The sequence below is a fragment of the Chamaea fasciata genome, unplaced genomic scaffold (genome assembly GCF_029207755.1).
Source record: "Chamaea fasciata isolate MVZ Bird 193981 ecotype frontalis unplaced genomic scaffold, bChaFas1.0.hap1 SCAF_13, whole genome shotgun sequence".
Classification (NCBI taxonomy): Eukaryota; Metazoa; Chordata; class Aves; order Passeriformes; family Sylviidae; genus Chamaea; species Chamaea fasciata.
Window position 1 is genome coordinate 8545795 of NW_027094098.1, and position 25875 is coordinate 8571669.

Consider the following 25875-nt stretch of genomic DNA (forward strand, 5'->3'; position numbering starts at 1 on the left):
TACCAATAAACAAAATGAAAGAAAAATATTTAGAAGCCTAAGTTCTTCCACATATACAGGTGGCCAAAGGGGCTCAGAAATTTTTACTTACTTGGAAATTAATTTTCCAAAATGAATTTATCACTTTAGTGCTATGAACTTTCAACAACTTAATTGTTAAGCAATAGCCAGGAGGCTACCAGTGATAAATTCTGTCTCATCTCCCCACAGCAAGGGCTCTTGCAGCTGAATGGCAGCAGGGACACTATACCAGAAAAGCCGCCTCAGCTCACAGGAGAGATCCAGCAAGTCCAGCACAAAGTCCTTTTCCAAAGGACAACAACAGATACCACTGGAGCAGGCTGCCTGTAAAGTCTAAGTATGTTCACTGAGCCTGCTTGAGCCTGAACATTTCCCACATAAACCAACAATGAACAAGGGAGGGTAACTGCAAACCAATTCCACCAGCTTCTCTCCTGTCAATAGGCACAGTGCCAGCACCACAAAGACTACTCCAGCCTTGAAATTCAAAAGCAGGTGTAAAGCACTACCATCATTGCTCTGAGGCCTGATTAAAAAACATTGTCCCAGACATCAAGAAGTTTCTTTACCCTGAGGAAAACATTGTAGTTCAAAATTTGAGTCCAAAACTCAAGGAATAAATAAATGTTCTTATTAGCAATAATAGAAACATTATTTCCAGTTATTAAGAAGCAAGGTTAAAGGAAATAGTGATTTGGCGAAATATGAGAAGAAAACAATCGTGTTCTCTTGGTTGCACTTAAATCTGAATGGAAAAGAGAATTCTAAAACAGAAATAAGGTAAGTCTCATAAGTCTCATACAAACTCAAAAGATTCTTGCTGAAAAATCAATGAAAACATTTCATTCACAACTCAAACAATAAAGTTTTAATACAATTGTGTCCTGGGTTGAAGTACCATCTTCATGAACTGTTGAAAACAGGCGAGGCAGTGCTCCCTGCCTCCTCCGCTCTGGCTTATCTTCTGTTAGTGGGCCCATCAGCACCTTTGCTACACAGCTCACAGATAACCCCCTCCTGGACTACCTCCTGATAATGGGCCCATCAGGCCTTATCACATGACTCACCATCCCATTGTGGGATGCTCCGCCCAGAGGGAGAAACCAAGCATTCCAGCCTGGATATAAGCTGAGACTCTGAACACCAGAGGGGCGCTTACCCACTGGATTCCCAGAGGACCCGAGCTACCAGACCTTTCTACAGGATCACTGCTTCAGGAAGACCACCTCATCTGGACTGCTTCCATCACTACGCTCAGGTTGTATTCTGACTCTCTCAGTGGTCTTTTGTATTATTGCATCTATTTTATTTTACTTTCTTTTCTTTTTTCCGATTAAATTGTATCTCTGACTTGGAGCCTCTCATTTGTTTTGCTTTCAAACCACTACAAATTGGTATACTATTGTACTACAGTTATCCTACAAATAAAAATGGTTGAAAAGTATTCATTGTACCCTTATTTCATGGTCAAACGGCTTAATGAAAGGTGATCCTCTCATTGTCTGAGTTTTCATAATCTGATCATCAAGAAGAGCCTGAATATCATCCACTGAAGACAGAATATGAACACCAGTCTCACGATACACATTTGTGGTGAAGGAAACTGAATCCCAGGTTTCCATCATGGTACGCATTGCTTTCTCCAAGGAAAATTCCTATTTAAAAAGAAAATAGCTTGGTCTAGTCACTGAATTGTTTTTTTCCAACTCTCTAATTCAATATATAAGCTTATCTAGCTGAACATGCTGTTTTGCTCTAGCAGCACAAATTAACTACTTGTTATTTTTCCTCAGTATATCCTTTTCTCGCACATAGAAAGCAGCACGCTTGGGAAATACTGATGATGTCACATGAGCTACAAATGCTTACGCTTATCACTAACATATAAGGGGCCCAAGTCTCATCAAATCTCTTCTCTTGCATAATGGCAAAGACAAATAATGCTAATGAGTCATAAAAGTATTCACTAAGAGAGCTGATGTCATATTTGTCACTTCCAAATCTCTGTGCTTACCTTGCTTGCACCTACACTTATTGTTGTAAACTGTTCCAAGTAAGAGGACAGATTCTGCTTTAAAACTTTTCTCAGGGTAGTTCCAGCATCTGGTGTTATATCATACCCTACTATAGCTGACATCTGCTGCCAGTGACGTTCTCTCATGCCAGGGTTACAAAAGACAGTCACAGTGGGAATATTCTCCTAATTCAGAAAAGGTATTTATAAGGTAAATATTGTCATAGACATTATTTCTTAATTTTTAAATAATTTTCATGTGCATTTAAAATTCTTCTACAGTAGCCGAAGAAATGAAAATCTTTTCCAAAAACCACAGATGGCTCCATTCGGTTATCCATTCCATTTCTAAATAATTTATCAACTACTTAAGAAGAAATATAAATAACTATTAAGCATAACTTTTCAGTGATGCTAAATTTTGCTTCTAATAACATAACAGAGTCACATTTCAAAATTCCCAACTACATCCTTAAATGTTTTTCTGCATCCAAAAATGACTTTTCTCCTGTATGTGTTCACTCATTGCAATTCTAGAAACTATTACAAAAAATTAAAAATCCAATTTTATTAAAATGAATGGGACAGTACAATCTGGAACTGGGGATTCAGAACTGTCTCACTCTCTCTCTGACACTCTATCATCTACATGTACTGAGCCCTGAATTTAGCATTTGTCCCTCAGTATCAGACATTAATATCCCTCAAGTTTCCTTACCTTAAATTCTTTAATCTGATCCAGAACTGAAGAACACATTGTAAGAGTTGGATTACCCCTTACAGCTTTGTGTTGCACTTTTTTCTTATCCACTGGCCCTTTCTTCTGCTTTTGTTGGAAGAGTCTTAACAGTTTGTACATCTCTCTGTAAAATTCATCAATCTCCGCCTCCATGCTTTCCCCATTTAGTTCCAAAAAGGTCCCATCCATCCATCTGAGAAAAAACATACAGTTACAAAACAGAATAACCAACGTAGCCCACAAATAATTATCACTTTGCTCTGCAACACATGAGTAGCTATTTAAATTAAACCAAAGCTCTTCTTCCATATTATTGTTATTCTTTACAAAATTCTAATGCCCAAGTAAAAGTGGCTCAACCGCATTCTTCTGTGTATTTGTGTAATTCTCTTATGTCAGTCACATACTGAAACTGACTAACTGCATAAATGGACAAATATCTAAGTTAAACTCTAGATAGAGATCAACATATGACATCTAAAAATACTCTAAGTCTTGTATTTTCAACCCCCCCACACTTTCAGCCATAGCACATTATAACTTCTGAAGAATGCATAAAATGATAAAACAATCTCCCTTAATTTATATGCAGAGTACAGTTTTTGTGGTAGGATCTAACCACCAGACAGCAACACAATCATTTGAACCCACCATTGTGGACAGCTGCTAAGTTAAAACCAGTTTTGGTTACAAACAAATGATGAGTCTCTCTAGCTGAACTTCTTCCTTTTCCGGAACACAAAATTACTCATAACACAGTTTTTCTTCCTTATACATTTCTTTCACAGACCTTGTCTTATTACAGGCTATACCAGCATGACTAATACAATTAGAACCCAGTCTGAGATAAACACCTCTGCCCTCAGGCACATGGTGTGATTCTTGGGACTGTCCTGTGCAACTCCAGGACTTGGACTTTATGATCTTTGTGGGTCCCTTCCAGCTTAGGAAGTCTGATGATGCAATCAATATTCATTGATTAAATTTTAAAAATAAAAACAAATGAACATTTTTTCTAGTTGAATTAAAAACAGCCAGCCTGATACACATACATATTACCCTTTTACTTTAATTGCTAATAACACATATTAACAAGAACACAAATCCATATTCTACATCTGACATGAATGAGACCAGGATAAGCATTTTTTTCACTCTCCCTCTTATAGCATTTAGAGCTGAATTACCTTCTTTCTGTTCGCTGCCATTTTAGTATAAGATTAAAGAGTTTCTGGTATGGTTCTATCTCAGCTTTTAAGTTGTTGACGAGTGGGAATTCACTTGGTTTCCGTCCAAGCAGAGTCTCTTCTTTATTAAGAGCAGCTACTCCTTCATCAGTGTCCTGTATTGTTTTCTGTAATGTCCTCAGGTCAGTCACGTACTGAAATCAAATAATAGTATGTCTTGAGAAATAACCAAACTGTGCTCTGAACAGCTATCAAAAGAAGATATCAAAACATAAGCTTTCAAATTAAAACTGTAGAAAACAAGATTTAAAAACTTGTCTGCTTATTGGTGAGTACGTAAACTGTGAAGAACACAGATGAACATCATGAAAAATAAAATTGGTTCTCATTACTGAATTTTAGAGTGTTTTCAAAATGTCTGTGCTTTAAAACTCACTGTTCCAGGAGGCAGGCACACACTTTTTTACAAATGTGGCATATCATTTTAGTAACTGGGATTTATTAGCTTAGGATTTCTGTTTTGTGCTTTAAAGTGTTTTGTTTTTAAAAAACCCCAAAATTTCTTACTATGCAATATCCTCCAATTAAAGCACAAGACATGCTCTGAAAATAAAAAAATACTGCTAGAAATTCACAAAGTTTTGGAGCCAGTGGTCTGCTCTTCACTAGCCTAACAATGAAGTTCTGAGGTCTACAGGAAAAAATATCAAATTGCTACCTGTGCTGGTTTTGTATTAATTGATTGGTGGTGAAGAGGGGAAATTATTAAAGGATTTTCATGGGTGCACACACTCTTTCTGAACTTCTATTATCGTTACCTATTAGCTATTTCAAGCACAACGTTATAGCTAACTTTCCTCTAAATAAAATGTTATTTGCCAATGAAAAACAAAAATGGGAGGGGGATTGAGCTTGTTCATGGTGGCAAGAGGATAATAAATATTTTAGTTCACATTTGTTAAACTGATTACTTTTGATTTCAATTTTTTCCATGACCCCTGTGTATTAAACACATCAACATTTCTACTGATTTTATACTATTAATCAAACCTGTTGCATGCGATCCAGTTCTGAGTATTCTTCTAATTCTGTCACAGAATTATAAAGCTTGTCTAATTCACCATGCAGGTTATCACATTTCTGTAGCACTTCTTCTTCTCTTTTAGCTTTAGACTGTTCGAACAGCTGCAAAAGAATTTATTTTTTTCATGACAAAAAAGCAATGCAAAGGTGGTTGTAAGTCCTTTCAATGATTAACATACATACTACCATCTAAACATTTAGTGCAAACAGACAGAAAACTAACAGATAAATTATTATCCTTGCAACAACTGAATTTTTTCTTCCTATGTCCCACTTCAGTGTGTGCAGCCTCTATATACTAGCATGGAACTCTCAATAATCATAGCAGCTAGGGTTGCCTTAAAGGCCTCCTTCAGGAATCAGAAAACAGAAAGTAAAGCATTACAGAAAAAAAAAAATAGATATTCTAATTTCTGGGATTCAGTATTTTACTGCCAAAAAGGACAACAGTTGTTTTAAGTCAATGTTTTCCCACATGTACCTGTGGTTGTAAAAGGCAGAAATTCTAGACCATAAGACCACCTGAAAGTACTGGGTCTGCACACTCAGGGGTTTGTTTTAAGGTACCAAACAAAAAAATCAATCAAGAGAGAGCAGATCTCCTAAGACAAAGACACCTATTGCCATAAAATATTTGAGAAGCTGACAAAACTTCACCAAAGGAGGAACCAGTCTTTTCCTTTTGCATTAGAGTAAGAACAGGCTCATATCTAAGAGTATAGAATGCAAATATACAGACTCATGAAAACTTGATGCGAAACTTTTCTTGCCCTCAACCTCTAGCACAATGCGAGTCACTTGACAGCCAGCTACAGGGTCCCACTGCTGATGAATTCTCACTAAATAGTGAGATTCACTCTTTTCATTAAAAGAAGTAAGAACAAGCATCATGAACTCCCTGTGTAGAAGTAGAAAATTAATTTTACTGATTTATTTTTGGGGATAACATGCAAACAAAATATTTTACAGACATATCAATCTCCCAAGCTGGGTATCTTTTCAGTCAGAGGCATATTTACTACCCTTGGACATACACCTTAGTATCTAAACAAAACTTAGCAAAGGAGAAATCCTTAGTTGTAATATTTAAAAGATACTGATTTTTAAAAATGTTTATTATGAATTCTTTAAAAATTTTAGAAGAAATTATTAAATCTATGCTAAATTACTACAAAGAGGCAAGAGAACACTAAAAGCCTTGACTTACTGTGCCATAGACAGAGACAAAGCATGCTAAGCAAGATGTATACAGATGGCGGAAGAAAAATAATCTACAGTCACACAGAGAAAATGAGATATTGCATATTTTCTATTAATGATTGCTAGAAAACATTGTTGCCACTGTTACTTTTTTGAGAGAACAAAATACCATTTTAACTACATTACTTCCTGACCAGACACTCAGTCTTATTAAGGGCCTGACAGTTATATTTTCAGTACTAGACAAGTACAGTGTAGTGAATTTTCATCTGCCTATGTATTACCTAGTACTGATCACAAGCATATTAGGATAATAAGACTTGCTGAAGCTTTTAAGTTACAGAGACAGTTTTAAAATTTAGCCACAAGAAGACCACTATTGTTACAAAAATCTGGAAATATGTTATTCATGCATGTCTAAATTAGAATGGTTCATGTTATATGTGTATATACATTCAGCCTGCTGAGGAAATAAATAACTCAAGTAATGTGAGAAGTCTAACAAGCCAAAATATACCATAAACTAAGAAAATGCTCTTACAGTATCATGCTCCTTAAGAACTTGGTTAATCCTCTTTGGCCATAATATAGCTGTTGAATTTAGTTCCATGTCTTCAGGAGCAAATGGAAAAACATCTACCAAGTAACTCATTTGCCGACAGCACTCCTACAAAGAGATTTCACAAAACTTTAGGTATGATAGGTCTGTTTAAAATATAGTGCAGGACAATATTATCTACAAAGATAAAATAAAAATCTACATTTAATGAACTTTTCAGAAGTCAGAGCTCCTTCAGACAATTGAATATTAACATTCAAAATACATGTGTAACATTTTTCAAATCCCTGCCCTGATCATGAGCTTCTCTAAATAAGACTCCTGTGTTCTGTAAATCTATATGCAGAACTCCTAATGTTATTAAAAATATAGAAAATATAATTTCTGCAGATAAAACAGATTGTATTTATAGACCTATTACCATAACAGAAAATCTGATACATATTCACACACCTACACACAAACTACTCCTAATGTAACATTAACTATATTCTGCTCAAAGAGTAAATTGTTTCTTGTGTGTTCAAAGTCTGTTGACTGTTTTTACACATAAAATGTTCTTTATACTTGTCTGTTACATTTTCACAAATAGATTTTTAAGCAGTCCTGAAGTAAGTCACCAAGTGCAAACAATAAACTGAGTGATTTATTAAAAGCTGCATTTCCTCACAGACGTGCAGAACACATGGGAATGGGAACAAGAAGCAAAGGCATATGGCAAAAATAAGCTGGACTTCCCACTTCTGTCTGCAGTAACATTGAGTTTATTCACACAGGTAGAGAAAAAGTCTGCACTCTGGAATGAATTCTCTATTTGTATAGGCCAGCATGTCTAATAAAAGAACAAGAATTAAAGGATGGTCTTTTACCTTGCTTCTTCGCATCAGGTCCTGAATAACTTTCGTTTTGACTGTCTTCATGTAACCCATTATTTCTACTATTTCTTCTGTTGACTCAGGAACTTTTAACGCACATTCCTTAATGGCTTCAAATTCGCTGCATATCCTATAGTTTTATTTTACATAAAATACATTTAAAGATTTTAGTTTGACTGGCTTCATGCTCAGCTTTAATGTAATTAAAAATTCAAATTACTTCTTTAAGGATTCACCCCTCATAAATTCCATTATTTATGGAACTGGAAGGGGAATATGACCAAGACAGTCTTGACAAATACTGGTTTCTGACTTGCAATTGTGTGGCATTCTTCTGAAATAAATGCTTTAGTAACCTGTTGTTACTAAAAGAAATTCAGCGAACTATCATTAGTGTACATACGAACACTTTCCTAGTAAATATTGTCTCACTTTGGTAATGTGGAATCACTATAAACTTGGCCAAAATTGTTCACTTTAACTAAAAAATGTAGTAAGAGTTTCCTCATGACTTAATGCATAAAATTAACTTCCTGTTTAACTAAATTGATATCCTAAAAGTTCACGCATGTAGAGGATAAAGAGAAGGTGGTGGATATAATTTTTCTCAGTTTTAATAACGCTTTTGATACTGTCCTTCACAGAATCCTTCTAGACCAGTTGTCCAAGTGTGGGATGAGTGTGTTAATGGTGTGCTGGGTGAAGAACTGGTGAAGTGCAGAGCTCAAAGGGTTGTAGCAAATGGCTGGCTACTGTAAGCAGCAGCATTCCTCAGGATTCACTTCTGGGCCAGTTCTGTTCAATTAATTTATCAATGATTTGCATGCAAGAGTTGAATGCACCATGAGCAAGTTTGCTCATCACACAACTGTGAGGTGCTGCTGACTCCCTTGAAGGATGGGACACCTTGCAGAATTAAACATTTGACTGTGATTAAGGGGATGGAAGGTAATGAGTTGAAAGGCCAGATTCTGCACCCAGGGGGGAGTAACACTCAGCACAAATACAAACAGGGAGGAATGGCTTGAGAGCAGCCCTGCTGAGGTATCTATCAGGTAATAAGAGAGTCTAACCAGCCTTTCCTTGACAGTGCAGTAATGCTCTAATTCAGACTTAAAAATCCAGAACAGTAATAAAGTTCTTGGACCTTTTATTTTAGATCTTTGATCATTTAGCTCCTCCACTATCCAAGTCTGTACTAATATGTTCTCCTACCTTTTTCGGAGACTAAAACAGCATAAAAAATACAACACCTGGTGCAAACTGCATTAGATCATTAGTTAGCCAAGAACTTCCAGTAAACAGAAGTATGGTATATTTACATTTCTTCTACATGTTTCTACTATGCATTTAACACATAGAGCATCCACAAGCAAAAAAATTCTACTTACCTTTCACTTTCCTCTCTGTAATTCGTAAATATTTTCTCCATTAGCACTTTTGCAAAGTTGTTTGCACAATTAGCCAAACCTTGCTTTAAATCCTCGCAATTCAAACAGATCATAGGGAAATAAATCACCTCTGGCAAACTCATGATTTCCTTCTTGAGGGTGAAAAATTCATCTATGAACTTTAGAAAAACATCAGACTTTACACTTCAGGGCAGCTGTTTAAATACTTGGCATTATGAGTAAGTATTAGACATTGAAGAAAATAAGTAATATTTTCTTCTATCTACCATAAATTTTTAGGGGAAAAATCAGTTACATTGTAGGGAGTCCATATATTTTTAGCTAAAGGCTAAGCATCTGTTATCCTCTGTTACCTTTTCATTATTGCTGTATGTATAGTAAAATTTATTTATGAAGTGTAGAATTAAAACTTACAGCAGTGTATTCGTCAAAACTGGGTTGTTCTGCTACAAATCTGTTTATCCGTTCCTCTGCAGTTCCATCTACAAGCCAGCCATAACTTTCAACTACAATTCAATGACAACAGATTTATATTACTTAAATGCACGTGCCATACAGCAAGTTACATACTACAAAGAGGTGACGCATCTATTTACACACTCTTCTATCACTTACCATAGCCTTTAAAATGCTCATTTGGGCCTTCTAAGTTGTCCGTGATAGATTTTTTCAGAGTGGATTTGGCCCATTGTACAGTGTGAGCAGGAAGCTCAGCGTCCAGAGTTCCAGTGCCTCCCGTTAGCCAAGCACGTATCGTCTGGATGTTCTAAGGGTAGTGCAAGTGTTGATTATTTAAATTTCAAAAAGCAGTGCAAAGATACATATACTTTAAAAGTAAGTTGCAAGCTGCAGACGACACCATCACAAAAGTATGAGACTCTAACCATGACCAAGTTCACATGCTTTCCACACATATAGAATGACTTTTCCTGAAGCAAAAAGTTGAACAGGAAATACGTAAAGGGATAAAAAACCAAACCCAACCTCACATAAATTGAATTATATCCTATATACAAATACAGAAAACCAAGCCCAAAACACTTCCCTGAAGGTACCATCACATGTGACTAGTGACCAATACTCAGTTCACATCTAAAGCCCCCAGAAAGGCTCTCTTCCCTGGAACCTTAGATAAGTTCCCAAGACATCAATCTTTTGATGTTGTATACATTAGTTTTTGGAGATTTGAGTATTTTCTTTTTCTTAGAACGAAAAGGAATATCAACTCAAATTTTGTCTTTCTCTGGAGATCTTAACTTCAGTGCAAATTTATTGTAAATCATCACACATATAATTAAAGACGTTGTTGTTATTATTATAATTGCAGACCCAAAGAGCAGACTAAAACAATCAGTAGCAGGTGCCCCCATTTTTTATAAACAAGGAATTACAAAATGACTTCAGAGCCTGGAGTGCCACTGGGCATCAAGATTCATGATGTGACCTGTAGAATGACTGTGGAAAATAAATAAAAGTTGCATTCTGATCCCACTGCCAGGGTAGTCAGACTCCTAAATCAGAAGTATTTTCACATACTGAGCATCTTAACAATTACATATGTAAACAAAGACAAAAGCACACCTGAAGAGTCTGTCCTATACAATCTACTGCAAACAGAATTGCTTCTTCTAAGTCTTGCAAGCTTGGATAAAACTCCATTCTGTTTTCATCAAAAGTCAAGTCCATCTGAAATAAAGGCAGACGACTTCTGTCTTCAGGATCAAAAAGTTTCACAAAAACTTCAGTTGTCCTTTGCAGTAATTCTTTCAGCTAGGTAATAGCATAGATCACCTATTAGTTGACATTAAAATGGCCCAACCCGTTTTCCATTTGTTTTAGTACTTCTGGCCTGATTCATGGATAACTGAAGCAGTGTGAATTTTTCTAACTCCAGTGGGTATTAGTCCCAACCTTAAATTATGAAGTCCCTTAAATGATGAAAACTAATAAACAAGTAAAGATTTCAGTAAAGTCCATGCATTTATTTTTGCTACAAAAGTAAGCCTGTTACTAATACATGTATGTAGAAATGAAACATCTTGAAAGAATTTTCCTCTGACTGTTTTTCTTCAAATGACAGTGATTTGATTAGGCTATTGTTCCATTCTTTTTCTACGAAGCAAGTAATGCTTTAATCCCATGAAGTCTATCACAGGGAGGAAAGATACTTACCTGATTAGACATAAGCACAGACACACAGTTATAAAAAGACTCAAGCTGATCCAACTTTACACCATCCAAGGCCTCTGACTGAGTAAAGAGACTGATAACTCTTTGGTGCCATGTACTCATTATCTTGTCTTCTGCTTTAGAACAGCTTAGAGATGCATCAGTTTTAAAAGATTTACAGTCAACTGGTCCTTTCAATCTAGAAAAGAAAGTTACAAAGTTGGATCTTCAGGGTTAGCATAGAATTCCCTACAGATGATAATACTACTGGAAGGTGATCTTTCAAATACAACTTTAAACAGATTTCTATGGGAATTAAGCATTAAGAATAAGTGAATAATGGGGAGAACTTTATAGAATTAAAGGCAAAATACAAATCAAAATGTCTGATATTACCAGCAACTTGAACAACAACAAAATACCTAACAGAGAGGAGAAAAGTCACATATCATAACATAGAGTAACTTAATCACAGTATATTAAAATGATGCATCAAAGACATTTTGTATGACAAATAATAGAACTGAACAAGCTCATCTTTGCCAGCTTCAAATACCTATAAGGGTGAATAATTCAGCAGAACACTTTACCTGGAACTAGAGAAATCCACTACAAGAAAGTTAAAGAATGCTGTATAGCCAAAATCCAGTAGAGTTTTCATTGTGGGGTGAAGAATATGTAAGGTAGAAATTACTTGTTTTTTTGCTGTGATATAACTGCTATGCCATGTACTAGAAAAATCCAGGCCTCTAAAAAAGAAAAACCATAAAAAGCCAACTAAAACAAATAAACAAACAAAAATTAAGAGCTCAAGCACTACCTGAATAAAGTGCTCATATATAAAAGGTAATATTCAAAAGATTATTCTCTAGTGTGAATCGTTAATTAAATACCACACATATGTCCTCACTACCATGCAGCGGAAGTCATGAAGATACTCTGTCTGATAAAACACGCTTTATCTTCCACGGTATTTTCAGATCACCTCCTCTTACAGAAGCCCACACAATGTAATTCCTAACTTCACCAACTACTATCAGGAAGCATTTATCAACAGATTTTGATAGCACACACTCTGATGCATCAGCAAATTGTGCAATTTGGGTAGTCATAATGTGTCTATTTGAACTCATTTTCCATGATGGGAGAGCATAATAGATTTGCCTTCAGTCTCAAGGTTTCATCTCCTAAAACCAAAATCACCTGGAACCTTGGCATTAGATGCAGTTTTAGGATATCAAAGTACTGTGCAATGCTGCTATCTGCCAGAGAACTGCCTCATTCACACACAGCTCATTCCAGAGGCAGCGGCACTATGACTTTAGTGTCTGGGCACTCAGCGCTGGGTTTAATTTGCAGTCATGAGTACTGCTCTACATAACTGTAACAACACTAATAAAACACTTCAGTGCTAAAACTTTGTAGAGGATTCAAATAAGAGATGTTTAAATACAAGATCCTCTACAGAGATTTAAAAATATCCCAGTAAGGGGCTCCAGAATTAATCTTGTGCCAATACTGGGTCCACACAGCTCAACAAGAATGTCCCTCGTAACTCAGTGTGTTTTCCAGTGGGTTATTTGCTAACTTAATCCACTCACAGAGGTAATAAAGGCAAAGGTGCCTCCTCTTCCAACTTATTTAGTTCTTCTATGTCTGGTCTAATAAGAGCTCTTCTCACTAAGAAAAAAAATACATGAACATTAGAAGAAAATTACACTATATTCAATTGTCACTGTACTTCCTTCAACAAAGCACATAGTAGAATGAAAAAGTAATTGTGTCACCCTAGTCTACAAAACACATTCTCCCAAAGGTAACTCAAAATCAACAGCTTCTGCTAAATTTTTATACAGATTCAGGTGCCTTAATGCCAATTCTGGCTCCCATTCCTGAAGGTTTTTAGATGGGCTTGTGTTTAAATAATTAAACGCTTGTGCAGTTTCTTTGCTGAGGGCATGGCCAGTCACTGGAACAGGCTTCCCAGGGAAGTGGTCACAGCACTGATCCTGCCAGAGTGCAAGGAGCATCTGGGCAGTGCTTTCAGTTGTATGGCTGAGTTTTAGGTAGTCCTGCAAGGAGCAAGGAGTTGGACTCTAATCCTTATGGACCCCTTCCAACTTGATATATTCTATGGTTGCAAGAATTTATGGCAACTTTGTTACATAATTATGTAATTACAGTGAGATACTTTAATATGCCATTGATGACATTACAAAGCAGTTAGTCCAATGTTACATTGTTTCTTTTATAATCTAGACTTTTAAAAAGATCAGCCATTCATTAAAATATTAACAAAACTGGGCTCAATTTCAGATTCCAGTTACTACAAATGTAAATAAATTAATACGTGATTTCAAAGGAAAACACTTTCAAAATTCCACTTCATGACTCTTCTTAAAAGGTTTTAAAATTGAAGTGAGTTGTCTTAGTGATATCTGAAAACAGCAATTATCTTTTCAGATCTTTATTGTGAGCTTCCTCATGCAATAAAAGCACCATCAGAAAACCCATGAATGTGTTTGTGAATAAACAGCTTAAAAAAACTGCTGTTCCTAAAGAGGGAGAAAGAATGACCAGTACATAAAAAGGTTCTCCTTTCTTAAAAAGTAAACAGTAATACATTCTTGCTTCAAATTAACTAAATAAGTTAAAGACATAATGAAATAATATCATTAGCAATCAACCTTTTTGACATGAGGTCTGCAGCTGTCTTTGTCTTTTTTTGAACTGTATTTTCAGCTGGTTAACTTTTTACTGGTTCAAGTAAAATAAGCAAGTGTTGCCTTAAACATTATGGCCAACACACATTTGATGAGGCAGGAAAAGTTAAATCAGTAGTTAATTAAATAGATCCCGCCTGGCTGAAAGAACTAACTAGAAAAATCATTTTCAGCAGAAGAATACAGAGCTTATGAGCTTATATTCACTAACATTAACATAAGGGCTGAGCAGTTTGTAGTACTTACACACACATCTTTGCATGCTCTTTTCATAGTCCCTAACTATCTCCTTTAGAAGGTCTTCAGTGAGCAGCTTTCTGTCTCTGCCCTCCATAAGTGACTGTGGCACCATGGCAAGCACGGACCTCAGCCACTGCTGCTGGATGGGAACCACTGGATTACTCTGCACACATTTCTTCAAAAAGAAGTAGTCTTCCTGAAAGGACAAGATTTTCAGAGGTCTAATAACTACTGATGTAGGTAATTTTGTGTTAGGTTTGGCAAAATTATCTTTTAATTCAAAATGTCTTAATTTTGAAATTTCTTAATTTCCTTAAGGGCAAGGTATTTAATCTAATCTTTTCAGTATTCACTGACTAATACCATAAAAGCTGCTCTGTGGTTGGTGGCATGGTCTCTCTGTCTTAATGTTTAAATATAAAATATTGTACTTGCCAGTGTGGCATTTTCCTTGGTTCTCTGCTGAAGAGTATGGCTAACAATAAAATAGTTCAAGGTTAAGGTTATTATTCTTTGGACAAACATTTATCTGGCAAAAACTGTGGACAAACGTCCTCTATAAGGAGAGTGGGTCTTGACCAAAGAAATAGGTATTTCTGCTTTTGATTGCCAGTTTTGTTATAAAATCTCTACAGTCTACAGAATGAATTTACCTAGCAACAGCTAGGCAAAATTGGTATTATCTTAGGCTACTTAATATAAATATTTCAAGACTAATTTGAGTTTCAACTGTCTCTCAGAGATGAGGTCCTAATTTAAAAGCTATACATAACTTGGAAGTTTAGTGCATGTTCTTCAAATTAAGGGAATGATGTAAAAGACTACTTTTTGTACAGGCTCAGGTACAATCTATGACCTTAACTGAGAAAATCCTGAAGTCCGTTAGGTTATTTTCCTAAGTAATGATCTTTAACTAAGGTTAAATTAGTTATTGATAGATGCACTTTCCCTCTACAGGACCACAAGAGAAGATTTTCATTTTCCCCCACCAAGGCTACTTTTTCTCATTTAATAACTATAATTGTGTATAACACACTCAACTTCTCTGAATAGGGGCCATTCACTCTTCTACTCCAAAAAAAGCAAATGAAAGAATTTAACTCACTCTTTTTTGTCTTTCTTTATCATCCGTCTATATAAAAAGAAATGGAAAATTGTTATATATAAAGAACATACAAACAAAAATACTGGAAATAAAAAATTTAGCAAATATTATTCCTAAACAAAGACTTTATTCTGTAGATATACAGGTATATATTTCAATTGGATTACCTGAGTATATAAATACATTTATGAATTACTGAGGAGCAAAACAAGTATCTTGAAGTAAATTCTAAAAAGGAAAATAGATGTCCCAATAACAAAGAACTAAATAGGCAAGACTTAATAAAAAAATACTTTCTCACAGCAGAAGGCAGTTCTGTGACACGAGGTGCAGTTCCATCCTTATCTGTTTCATCCATGGTTATGTAATAGACTTCAAGAGCTCGATCAATTCTGAAGTAAACCACAGCATCAGAAATGCAGAAAAACTACAAATAATATATTAAAAATAATGCTAACACTTAAACCGATGCAGCCCATTTTTTCATTATTACCAACTCCTTGATCACAAAATCTCACTATAATGATATTAAACAACACTGTTATTTGTGAAATGTCTAATGTGTACTGACTCTTTCACTTGAATTTCAACATGTCTTAAATTAAACTCACAGTAACTGATTAATCATCTCCTGCTGCTCCTTGCCTCTGTGGTATGCCAATAGTTTCCTCTGTGATGGTGACGTTTCAGATAGGACTGGTGGAGGTAAAGCAACGGGACGAAACAAAGTTCTCAAAGTCCGTTTCTTGGGAGGTGCTTCATCTGAGTGCTCCATCTAAAACCATAACAAAACCAGAATTCTAGAATATGATCCTGCCCAGAAAGGAGTTTAACACATGCATCTAGTAAGTTGAAATGTACGTAAGGCATAAAATGAGGTCACCTCAGAGATCTCGTTCAGGTATGACGGTTGAGCTTTCAAAAAAGAGAACAATAGTTAATATGATAAAATGGCAAAGTTCGAGGGGAAACGTGTACAAACATACAGAGCCTGTCATTAAAAAAAAAAAAAATTAAAGGAAGAAAAAATCCCCAACAAATTTGTGTTACGCGCCTGGGCTAAGGTTCAACTAAAAGACCACCCTTCTATGGCGGCTTAATCGCCCGAGTAGGGCTACTCCAAAGACTGACGGCCGGGTTCCCCTGGAAACACGATGCACAAACTCACCGCTACGTTTCAACAGCTTCCCACGGGGGAGCAGAAAACTACCTCCTAAATCAGTGGTACGTCCTAAAAACGCACCAAAGCGGGCGGTGGTGGATGCACCAAAGGACGCAAAGCTACGGACGGCCAGGACGACATGGCCTTTTGCCGGCGCCCCCTCGGCCCCGCCGCTCCAGCCGCTCCCAGCGCCGCGGCCCCGGCTCGGGAGAGCAGCGCGGTTGCCCCGGAGCCGAGGGCGGGCGGCCGGGCGCGGCCCGTGTGGGGTGCTCGGGGCTCTCCCTGGCCGAGATCAGTGCCTCTCGTGAGGAAAAGGAAGAGGAAGAAGAAGAAGAGGAAAAAAAGAAGCAGGGACTTGGAAAAACCTTACCTTGAGCGTTCCGGTGTGCCACAGGGTTGGCACAACCCGAGCGAGTCAGAAACTCGCTCCGCTCCAGCCTCTGCCTGCACCAAGCAGATTACAGGATGAATGCTTGAGAAATTATAAATATAATACCCTCAAGCATCAGGTGGCAGTTGCTGACTGAGCTTTTGCTTTTTTTACAACTATAAATGGGAATTTTAAGGAACTCCACAGATTTGCTGCCCACCCTTGACAAAAGAGGCGTTAAACTTGTAATTTTGTGTCTGCGTGGGCAGAGCCCCACGCGCAGAGGCTGCGGGAGCAGCGGAAGGGAATTATATGTGTGTTTTCCAAAGTCCTGGGCGACTTCCTAGCGTGGCTCTCCCTGCCCGGGACCATTCAGCGTGAATTCTCAACTCAGACATGAACTGTTTTCTCACGAACAGAACACAAACCCAAACTCTTGATGTGAAAGGACTTATCCACAGGCGACCAGCATCAGGGCATTATGAGGGAGACCCACTCAACGCCTCCAACACCAGTTGGCAGGAGGCTGCGCTGAGAACAGCGGGTTTGGCTGCTGAGGGAACAGAGCCCGTTGGGGTTCTCCGGCCGGCCCGACTCCCGCCGTGCCCGGGGGGCCGCGGGGCACCGCGAGGCGGCGCCGCCTCACGGCCGGCGGCGCGCGCCCGCCCTCTTGCCCCTCCCGCGCGGCCCCGCCCCTGAGCGCGCGCGCTGACGGCCCGTTGCCCCGCCCCCGTCGCGGGCTATGACGCCGCGGCCCCGCCCCGCCCCGCCCCGCCCGGCGGTTCCGGCCGCGCCCCGCGGAAGCCGCGGCGCCGTCGGGTCCATGTGGCGTCGGCTGCGCTCCGCCCTCCGGAGCCTCCGCGGCTCCCCCGCCGCACCTCCGCGCGGCGGTGGCGGCCCCCCGCCCGCCGTCATGGAGCGCGCCGTGGTGCGCTGCGTACCGTCGGAGCCCAAGCTGAGCCTGCGGTTCGTGCTGCCCGACGGCAGCGCTCGGCACATGCAGCGCGACCAGGCGGAGCCGCTGGGGCGGGCGCTGGCGCGCATCGCCACCAACGCCGCTAAGGGCCACGGCAAGGCGGGAAAGAAGAGCAAGAAGGCGCGGGCGGAGGGCGGCGCGGAGGGCGAGGCGGCGGTACCGGCCGTGCGGCTGATCTCCCGCGACGGCGCGGAGGTGGCGGAGGAGGTGCCGAACGCGGCTGCCTGGCAGGACGGCGCCGTGCTGCACATCGGGGACGCTCGGTACCGTGTGGAGCGCAACCCGCCCTCGCTCACCGAGCTCAGCCTGCCGCGCTCGCTCCTCGCCGGCTTCCCCGTGTGCCCCAAGGTGAGCACCGAGTTCGCCGCGCCGCAGCACTGCCTGTTCCGCTGGTTCCGCGAGCAGCGCCCCGCGGGCGGCGGGGACGCGGCTGGGGAGGCCTGGGTGGAGACGGCGGCGGCCGAGCGCGTGTTCACGCCGTCGAACGCGCTGGTGGGGCTGCGGCTGAAGCTGCGCTGCACGCCCGGGGACGGGGAGCAGCGCTACGGCCCGGCCCGCGAGGTGGAAAGCAGCTGCCCCGTGGAGGCCGGGCCCGGCGCCTGCACCTTCGACGCCCGGCACCTCTACACCCAGAAGGTTTGCGGCCACGGCTCCGTCCGTGCCGTCTCCTACAACATCCTGGCCGACACCTACGCGCAGACGGAGTTCTCCCGCACCGTGCTATACCCCTACTGCGCTCCCTATGCCCTGGAGATCGACTACCGCCAGAACCTGCTCAAGAAGGAGCTGGCGGGCTACAGCGCCGACCTCATCTGCTTGCAAGAGGTGGATAAATCCGTCTTCGTGGACAGCTTGGCCCCGGCGCTTGATGCTTTTGGACTGGAGGGGTTGTTCAGGATTAAGGAGAAGCAGCACGAGGGCTTGGCCACTTTCTATCGGAGGGACAAGTTCAGTCTCCTCAGCCAGCACGATATCGCTTTCAGTGAAGCCCTGCTCTCAGAGCCGCTGCACAAGGAGCTGTGTGAGCAGCTGGCCAAGTACCCCCTGGTGCAGGAGAAGGTTCTGCAGAGGTCATCTGTGCTGCAGGTACCAGCTTTAACATGCCTTCTTCTCCTTCCCCTCTTTTTTTCCGCTTTCTTCTCCTCCCACCGTCTCCAGGTGCAGCCGGGCCAGTGTTGTTGAGCCTTAAGCAGCAGAAGGGAAGTGAGGGATTAAGAGTCTGAAACATGGAACTTTGTTCTCTGTTAGCTGCGGTAATGGATAGAGCAGAAGATGAATTTAGGAACAAGGACAAAACATTGAGATCTTACTGCACTGCATATATGGATTTACCAAAATTTGGTAAAAAAAGGCAATAGTATTTTGCTTTAAAATGAAGACAGCTGTTAAGATTCTGGGCCAGATAGTGTTTCCTGGCTGGTGGTATTGGCAGCCAGTTTTTCACTACTTACTTTTATTATAAAACTTAGATCGCAAAAGTCAATTTTAAAAAAGTTAGTTGAGTATGCTTTATAATGCCTCTAGCAAGTGACCGGAGGGAGACAAACAAGGTTGGACAGGTGTCTGAGCTTCCTGATGCCAGAGAGTCTGCCCACGGAGCTGTTGTGCAAGTAGAAGTGTGTAAGATAGAAGGCTGTGTCAGGAATTGCAGAAACACTGGTAAAAGTTTCCTGCTCATGAACTGAGTAGGACTAACAGAATTTCCTTGATAACTGAAATCACCACCAAATTTTTGTTTAATTTAACAGTTATGGAATGCTACATTTGCTTGCTAAAAACGGAGATTTAGCTCCAGTTCTGTTGCAGAGAGTGAATGCAAAATAAGAGTATTTCAGAATGGTACAGCCTGAACTATATCTTATGAAAAAACGTGGCCAAACCAGACACAGTCAAAAGAATTTTGTTTGTTAAATGATGTAATGGTAATATTTTGGCTGATACCCAGACCTTATATAGAAGTTTAATGAAAAGTACAGCTCCTAAATTCAGTTTATTAGCTATGAGCATGAGATTCTTTGAACTGCATTGCCACAAAGGCGTAAGATGACTAGTGCATTTTAAAGTATATAATCTCTCTATTAAAGACTTAACAAAGACTGCTTTTTCTCTTAAAGGTTTCGGTTCTTCAGTCTACAACTGATCCTTCCAGGAAGCTTTGTGTAGCAAATACCCACCTATACTGGCACCCCAAAGGTAATTTGGGCACATTCCTGCATGTAGGATAACTGGCTTCGGAAAGGTTTTTGCTCTTCTTTGGGAGAGTAGATTTCCCACCATTCTTTTGCAACTATAGCCTTTTCTTCTGGAACTGTGGGTTTCCTGCCTTACTTCTTATCTAGATGAAATCAAGCCAGACTCCTAGGTCTGTTTATATATTTATTTTTCTAGTGTGCCCGGGAGTCAATAGAATGTAGCTGAAAGCAAGGGAAGTCACATTACACACAATTCACCCAAAAAGCAAACCATGAAATAGAGAGGGCTTTGTGTGCACTTGGGATTTCCCAGGCCTGTTGAACATGGAGCTCCCCCAGGGTACTGCTAGGAGGCAACCAGATTTGGCTTCAGAAGCTGTTAGGAGAGATTCTTCTCTTCTCAATTAGTTTTCTTTTGGTTCTGTGCCTTTTTGGGAATATTATTGGGGTGGTTGCCATAAAATGGAAAACTGCTGTATATGGGTGTTAAAGCTTTAGTGTTCTTTCATGGGCGAGTTTAAGTTGAAATTGTCACTCAAAAACTGTCATAGTCACAAACTTTAAAGGTTTCTTAATTCGTGACAGATATTCTAAACTGCAGGATTACCGTTTCAGAGCTATATATGCTTAAATGAGCAACCCAGTGAGCACCTCCAGTGCTGTTCTGCATTATTTGAAATAATACTTTTTTATGTCCTTAGGTGGGAACATCCGTCTGATCCAAATTGCTGTAGCCATGTCTCACATCAAGCACGTAGCCTGTGACTTGTATCCCAGTATCCCAGTCATATTCTGTGGAGATTTTAACAGCACACCCTCATCAGGAACTTACCGTTTTATCAGCAGCGGTGGCATTGCTGAAGATCATGAAGACTGGATCTCAAATGGGGAGGAAGAAAGGTGCAGTATGTCTCTAAGCCATCCTTTCAAACTGCTAAGTGCTTGTGGAGAACCTGCTTATACAAACTATGTTGGTGGGTTTCATGGATGTCTGGACTACATTTTCATTGACAGAAATGCTCTAGAAGTTGAACAAGTTATTCCATTGCCAAGTCATGAAGAAATAACAACCCATCAGGCTTTGCCAAGTGTTTCACATCCTTCTGATCATATAGCACTAATATGTGACTTGAAGTGGAAATAGAGTAGCTCTGGCATGGTGCTTTTGGAGGTTTTCAAACAAGGAATTTAATTTAATGTACTGCTGGGGAACTGAGGTTAGACCCTGACTTGGGTGCTACTAAAAGGAAAGCCAAGAGGATTAATGAAGAGTTCATGTGTTTAATGGCTCTACTGAATATTGTCACACTGTTCAGAATATTTGCATGACAATTTCCCCCTTTTTATATACTAATGGAAAAAATATATTGAAGACAGGGTTTTGAAAATTGGATTATCATATACCTTTTTATTGGTGTTTTTAAAGGATTAAGAATTATTTTGTTAAAAAAAAGGAATTTGATTTGTAAGACAGTGTAGAAATTGAACCCTGCTTAATTCAGAAATAAACACAGAACCCAAATGGATTTAGTTGACTCCACTTTAATTAATGTAATGATAATTTAAGTTCATAAATTGTCTTGTTCACTTACCATGGCACAACTTCTGGTAAGTTGCATGAACCATGTACTTGCACCTACCAACTTCTGAAAAGATGTTCTTAATTACCTCTGAATAGACTTTCTGGGTATTATTTCTGTCAGTAATCACCCATGTTAAATTCAAGGCTGAGTGATTTGGAAACAATTTGCCCACATAACGTGGGTAATGAGGATAATGTCAACACCTTGTGAAACTGGACCACATGAAGAAACAACATCTGCTTTGAACATATGCTCCTTCTGGTACAAGTCATCAGCAATAAAAGATACTGGAGTTTAGGACAACCAGCTTGGGATGGGAGGAAGCTTTTTATCAATATCATCTGTTTTCAGGTGGAGAGAGACACAGAACACAGCGTGGTGCATTAGTTATCTGTGCCTAAGTCTTAACAAAGAAACACAAGCGACTTGCAAACCTTTATCACAATGGTTGTTTTATTTTGTTCCTCTACTGCATACAAAGAGAGCCTGAATTTTTAAGTGCTTTTACATGCAATTTTCTTTCTAGAAATTGTCTAGTTTGCCCTATTTTGTAGGATGCAAAGGGGAAGTGTATTTTATCCATACCTTCACTGAATGTGTTGGTGTGGGTTGAATCATTTAACGAGCTTCTTGCCCTGCATCATTAGTCCATAGGAAACAGAAAGAAAGAATTTGGAAACCATTCACTAGATCTTCTATTTCACTTAATAAAACTCCCTTTATCAATTGTCTGTCAGTGTTGGCAGTTTGGTTTTTTTCCCTAGTTACTGGTGTCTTTTCATTGGCAAAACAAGTCTGCCTGGGTTGATAAAAGCTGTGTACTCTCTACTTGCACACCTGCTCACCTCCCCTGCATTCTGGTGTTCTGTAGCTGGGATTCACTCAACTGTTTAAACACTACTCAAACCAGGAAATCACTTTCAGGTGGGATATTTCTGAGGGTTGTTGGTGCTGTCTCTTGCCATACTACTTGCTACGCTGTGAAGGGTGGTGGTGTGGAGAAGCTTTTAAATATCTGCTCTTTTCTGTTGTTTCTAATACAATTACTATGTTTTACTGCTGTAGTGTCTGGGCATCTAACATGATGCTGGTAGCTGCAGTAGCAAAACCCTCAAAACAGGTTTACTTTCTGAGATCATACAGGGCTAAAAAGATACAGGCCCATAAATCTCCAAATGTCTGAAACAGCATGATGTGTAAGAAGACAAATCTCATGAACTGTCCAGTATTCATTACCAACTCTGCCCCCAGATAAAGGGAAATGGACAAATTCCACTACTCTGAGTCTGTAGAAGCCTGTGTTGCTAAAGAGCTCATGTAAATGTCCTTTGAAAGCTGCTGCTTTTCAGCAACATAGGCAGTTAACCTTCTCTCTTATCCCAAACTCTGCCTGATCAGCTCTACCACCTGTGAAGGGTCTCCTTGTTCCTGCTCATGCCACTCCAAACTAAAACAGGGATGTGATCCTGTTAAAAATACAGGGCCTTTAGTTCTCTTACTTGTATTATCATTTTAGTGGATCTTTGTGTCCTGAACCTAGTTACCTTAAAGCCATTTGTGCCTAAAGAACAAGATACAGGCTTGGAGGTGGAAAGAGGTAATGAAAACTTGAAGCAAGACCTTAACCTGCTCCATCAGATCCACCCTAAAACATAACACAAGACCTCAATGAAATGGTGCTCATTTATTCCAACAGCTTTGACAGGCTATATGTAAACCCTCAGATTTCTGGTTTTGTTAAGTCAGCACTTCAGCTAAGCCATATAGTAGCTAAGCACCTTTGGATACAAAATGGAACGTGGCAATGAAGGATGTTAGTACACAGCACTAGTGATGGACTCCACCTGAAAAACTGGACCCTAAAAAATTTGGGTGGATGTTTGATCAGTTTTTTTGTAAGTCTAATTAAAAAATAATGTGTAATTCATTCTTGCATGAGTTGATATCTGTACTCTCCTAGATCGCAAAGTTCATTATAAAAGTATCGTTGATTCATAATTTCAGGATACAGCTGTGAGAAGAAAAATCTTGCAAACAGAATGAAAGCTGTAAACTCCCTATCTGGGCAAATAATTTTTACTGATTTAGTAAATGAGGGAACTTACACCTGAAGATGTAACATTTGCAAGCATTTGGCATCTTAAAGGGCAGAAAAATTAACTGGAAGATCTGTTCAAGACAAAAATTCAATATCAGCACCAGGGAAAACACTGAAAATGACTGCATTACAGCTGAGTCAGAAAAATAGAGGCCTACAACTTGCCAGTTCTGAAAAAAAATGAGGGGAAAAAACCCCAAACTCCACTGAGTAATGCAGGCTTGTGGGCTGGCAAGAGAAATGTCTCAGTCACTTAGAACAGTAAGACTGACATTGTGAAGTTTGGAAGTGAGACTGTATTACTTACACAGGCTAACTGAGCTCCACTTATAACTCGAAAGAACATTCCTCATTTTTAAGTACTGCTCCATTACACTGGGTCTTCTCCAAATCCAAAACATTAAAAATCTGTAACTTGTCCCTGGAACCAGAAGATGGAGCTGCTCAGAAAACAGACTTGCCTGGTGCTCTGCCCCCCTTCTGAGAACAGCAGCTGCCTACCGCTTGCTATGCTGGCACTTGGGCTGCTGCCTCTGTCTCCCTGCAGACCGGGGAGAGGGAGTGCTCAGGGAAGCTGGAATCTGCAGGAAGCAAGTGGTGAGGACAAACATGGCACTGGACCAGGCCTTTGCACTGGACCAGGCCTTTGCAGATGGCAGATAATCCTCCACTACGTTTATGAGAAATTCAGCCCCATGAGCTGATGCTGGGGAATCTCCAGACTCAGTATCCTCCATTTAATTAGGAAACTGCAGCAGCAGAGGCTGATTGGCAATAGCAGCAACGTGTCAGGAACCTATCGCATGTCTGGAATGAGAATGCAGCACTAGCAACTAGATTAGGAAAGGCACAGTTCAAAAAAACTGAGTTTTTTGGGGTAAAAGAACCCTTAGGTATACCTTTGGCCCAGAGCCCCCATTCTTCCAAGCTGTATTTACATCCCTCCAAGGTAATACATGGTGCTTCCTACCGCATACACGTTGGTTTTAACTCCCATTTTGGCTCCCCCTACACCTCTGGACCTTGCCCAGCAATTAATTCTTCCTCTCTAAATCACATCCAGAACCCACATTTGCACAAGTCCCATTCAATTTGTCTCCATTTTATTTCATAAACCTAAATTCACCTGTACTCGTTCCTCATCCAGCAACTGGAAAGCCCCATGTCCTCCACAACAACAACAACAACAAAAAGGTAGGATTTTCTTTGCATCTTCGTAAAACGTGTGTAGAATTTCTGTTTTTGTTACTCTACTTTCCCAGACCGCCTGTTAAGGAAAAAGGAAAATCTCTTTGCCTTCTACTTCAATTTCCCATCTCTGATTCATTAAACACAAGAGAGTGCCGCCTCCTGCCTAGATGTTGTCTCTTCTTTCACTGGCTCCTGCTGTGGACAAACTCACCACTCACAAGAACATTACAGAACTAAGGGCACTCAAAACACCGACCTGAAGGCAGCAGACTTGGCTCATTTTTAGGCTCTGGGCTTTGTGAAATGTTTACCTGTGTATTTGATACAAAATCAACCAAGTTCTGCCAGATCCTTCAGACTGGTCTGACAACTTGGAACTCCTGTAATTCTTTCCCCTGACGATATCTGTTCCAGACAAAGGGGTCTCTTATCCTCCTGGGACAGTACTTGAATTCTTGCACATCTCTTGTATCATTGCTATTTTTGAAAGGTATCATTCAAGCATTAAGTAAAGTACCTCTGTGTATCACGATAAAGCAAGCAAGGATGCCAAATATAATTGAGAGGACGAAGAAAAGGGAGGAGAAAAATGGTGTGAAAAAACCAAGGAGAAAAATACCCAGTATGCTAAGGCATCAGAGCTTTCAACATGTCGAATTAATTGTGTAATTGCCTTGTTTCCCATATTCTTGGCACAGAAAGAAAATTGTTTCAAGTCTTCCGACTCCTACCCAGTAAGAGGAAAGGCCTTAAACGTTTCAGTTGTGGCAGCTCAGCTTTATTCAAAAATCCAATGGCAGCACATGGAATGAAATTTCTTAAGTCCCATTCTTGACAAGGGTAGGAAAGACATACTTGGACAAGGTGATGTGCAAAGTTTCATCATCTTGCACTCAATCTGCCTTTGTCCAGACCTTTACAGAAGGATTTTTTAGGCTAACAAGGGACTAATAACTGGGCTCTGAATTTTCATTAC

The 25875-nt window shown here is 39.9% G+C and overlaps 2 protein-coding genes across 2 annotated transcripts in view; one reads left to right on the forward strand and one right to left on the reverse strand.

Annotated features, from left to right (window-relative positions):
- The window catches only part of DNAH12 (dynein axonemal heavy chain 12), a 59393-nt gene extending 42459 nt beyond the window's left edge, over positions 1 to 16934 (reverse strand). Inside the window, exons 1-19 of the mRNA XM_066195506.1 lie at positions 16860 to 16934; positions 15939 to 16102; positions 15629 to 15719; positions 15328 to 15354; positions 14229 to 14418; positions 12861 to 12939; positions 11850 to 12008; positions 11263 to 11458; positions 10672 to 10860; positions 9706 to 9856; positions 9505 to 9596; positions 9070 to 9248; positions 7673 to 7808; positions 6786 to 6911; positions 5012 to 5146; positions 3962 to 4155; positions 2754 to 2967; positions 2036 to 2221; positions 1476 to 1676 (exon numbers count right to left, since the gene is read on the reverse strand). Of these exons, the coding sequence (XP_066051603.1) occupies positions 1476 to 1676; positions 2036 to 2221; positions 2754 to 2967; positions 3962 to 4155; positions 5012 to 5146; positions 6786 to 6911; positions 7673 to 7808; positions 9070 to 9248; positions 9505 to 9596; positions 9706 to 9856; positions 10672 to 10860; positions 11263 to 11458; positions 11850 to 12008; positions 12861 to 12939; positions 14229 to 14418; positions 15328 to 15354; positions 15629 to 15719; positions 15939 to 16102 (2709 nt within the window). The 5' untranslated portion in view covers positions 16860 to 16934. The remainder of the gene's footprint in view (positions 1 to 1475; positions 1677 to 2035; positions 2222 to 2753; positions 2968 to 3961; positions 4156 to 5011; positions 5147 to 6785; positions 6912 to 7672; positions 7809 to 9069; positions 9249 to 9504; positions 9597 to 9705; positions 9857 to 10671; positions 10861 to 11262; positions 11459 to 11849; positions 12009 to 12860; positions 12940 to 14228; positions 14419 to 15327; positions 15355 to 15628; positions 15720 to 15938; positions 16103 to 16859) is intronic.
- Positions 16935 to 17682: 748 nt separating this feature from the next.
- Positions 17683 to 22341, forward strand: PDE12 (phosphodiesterase 12). Its single transcript, XM_066195551.1, has 3 exons — positions 17683 to 18921; positions 19950 to 20028; positions 20729 to 22341. The coding sequence occupies exons 1-3, from the start codon at positions 17683 to 17685 to the stop codon at positions 21169 to 21171; spliced, it is 1761 nt and encodes a 586-aa protein (XP_066051648.1). The 3' UTR covers positions 21172 to 22341.
- Positions 22342 to 25875: the final 3534 nt, after the last annotated feature.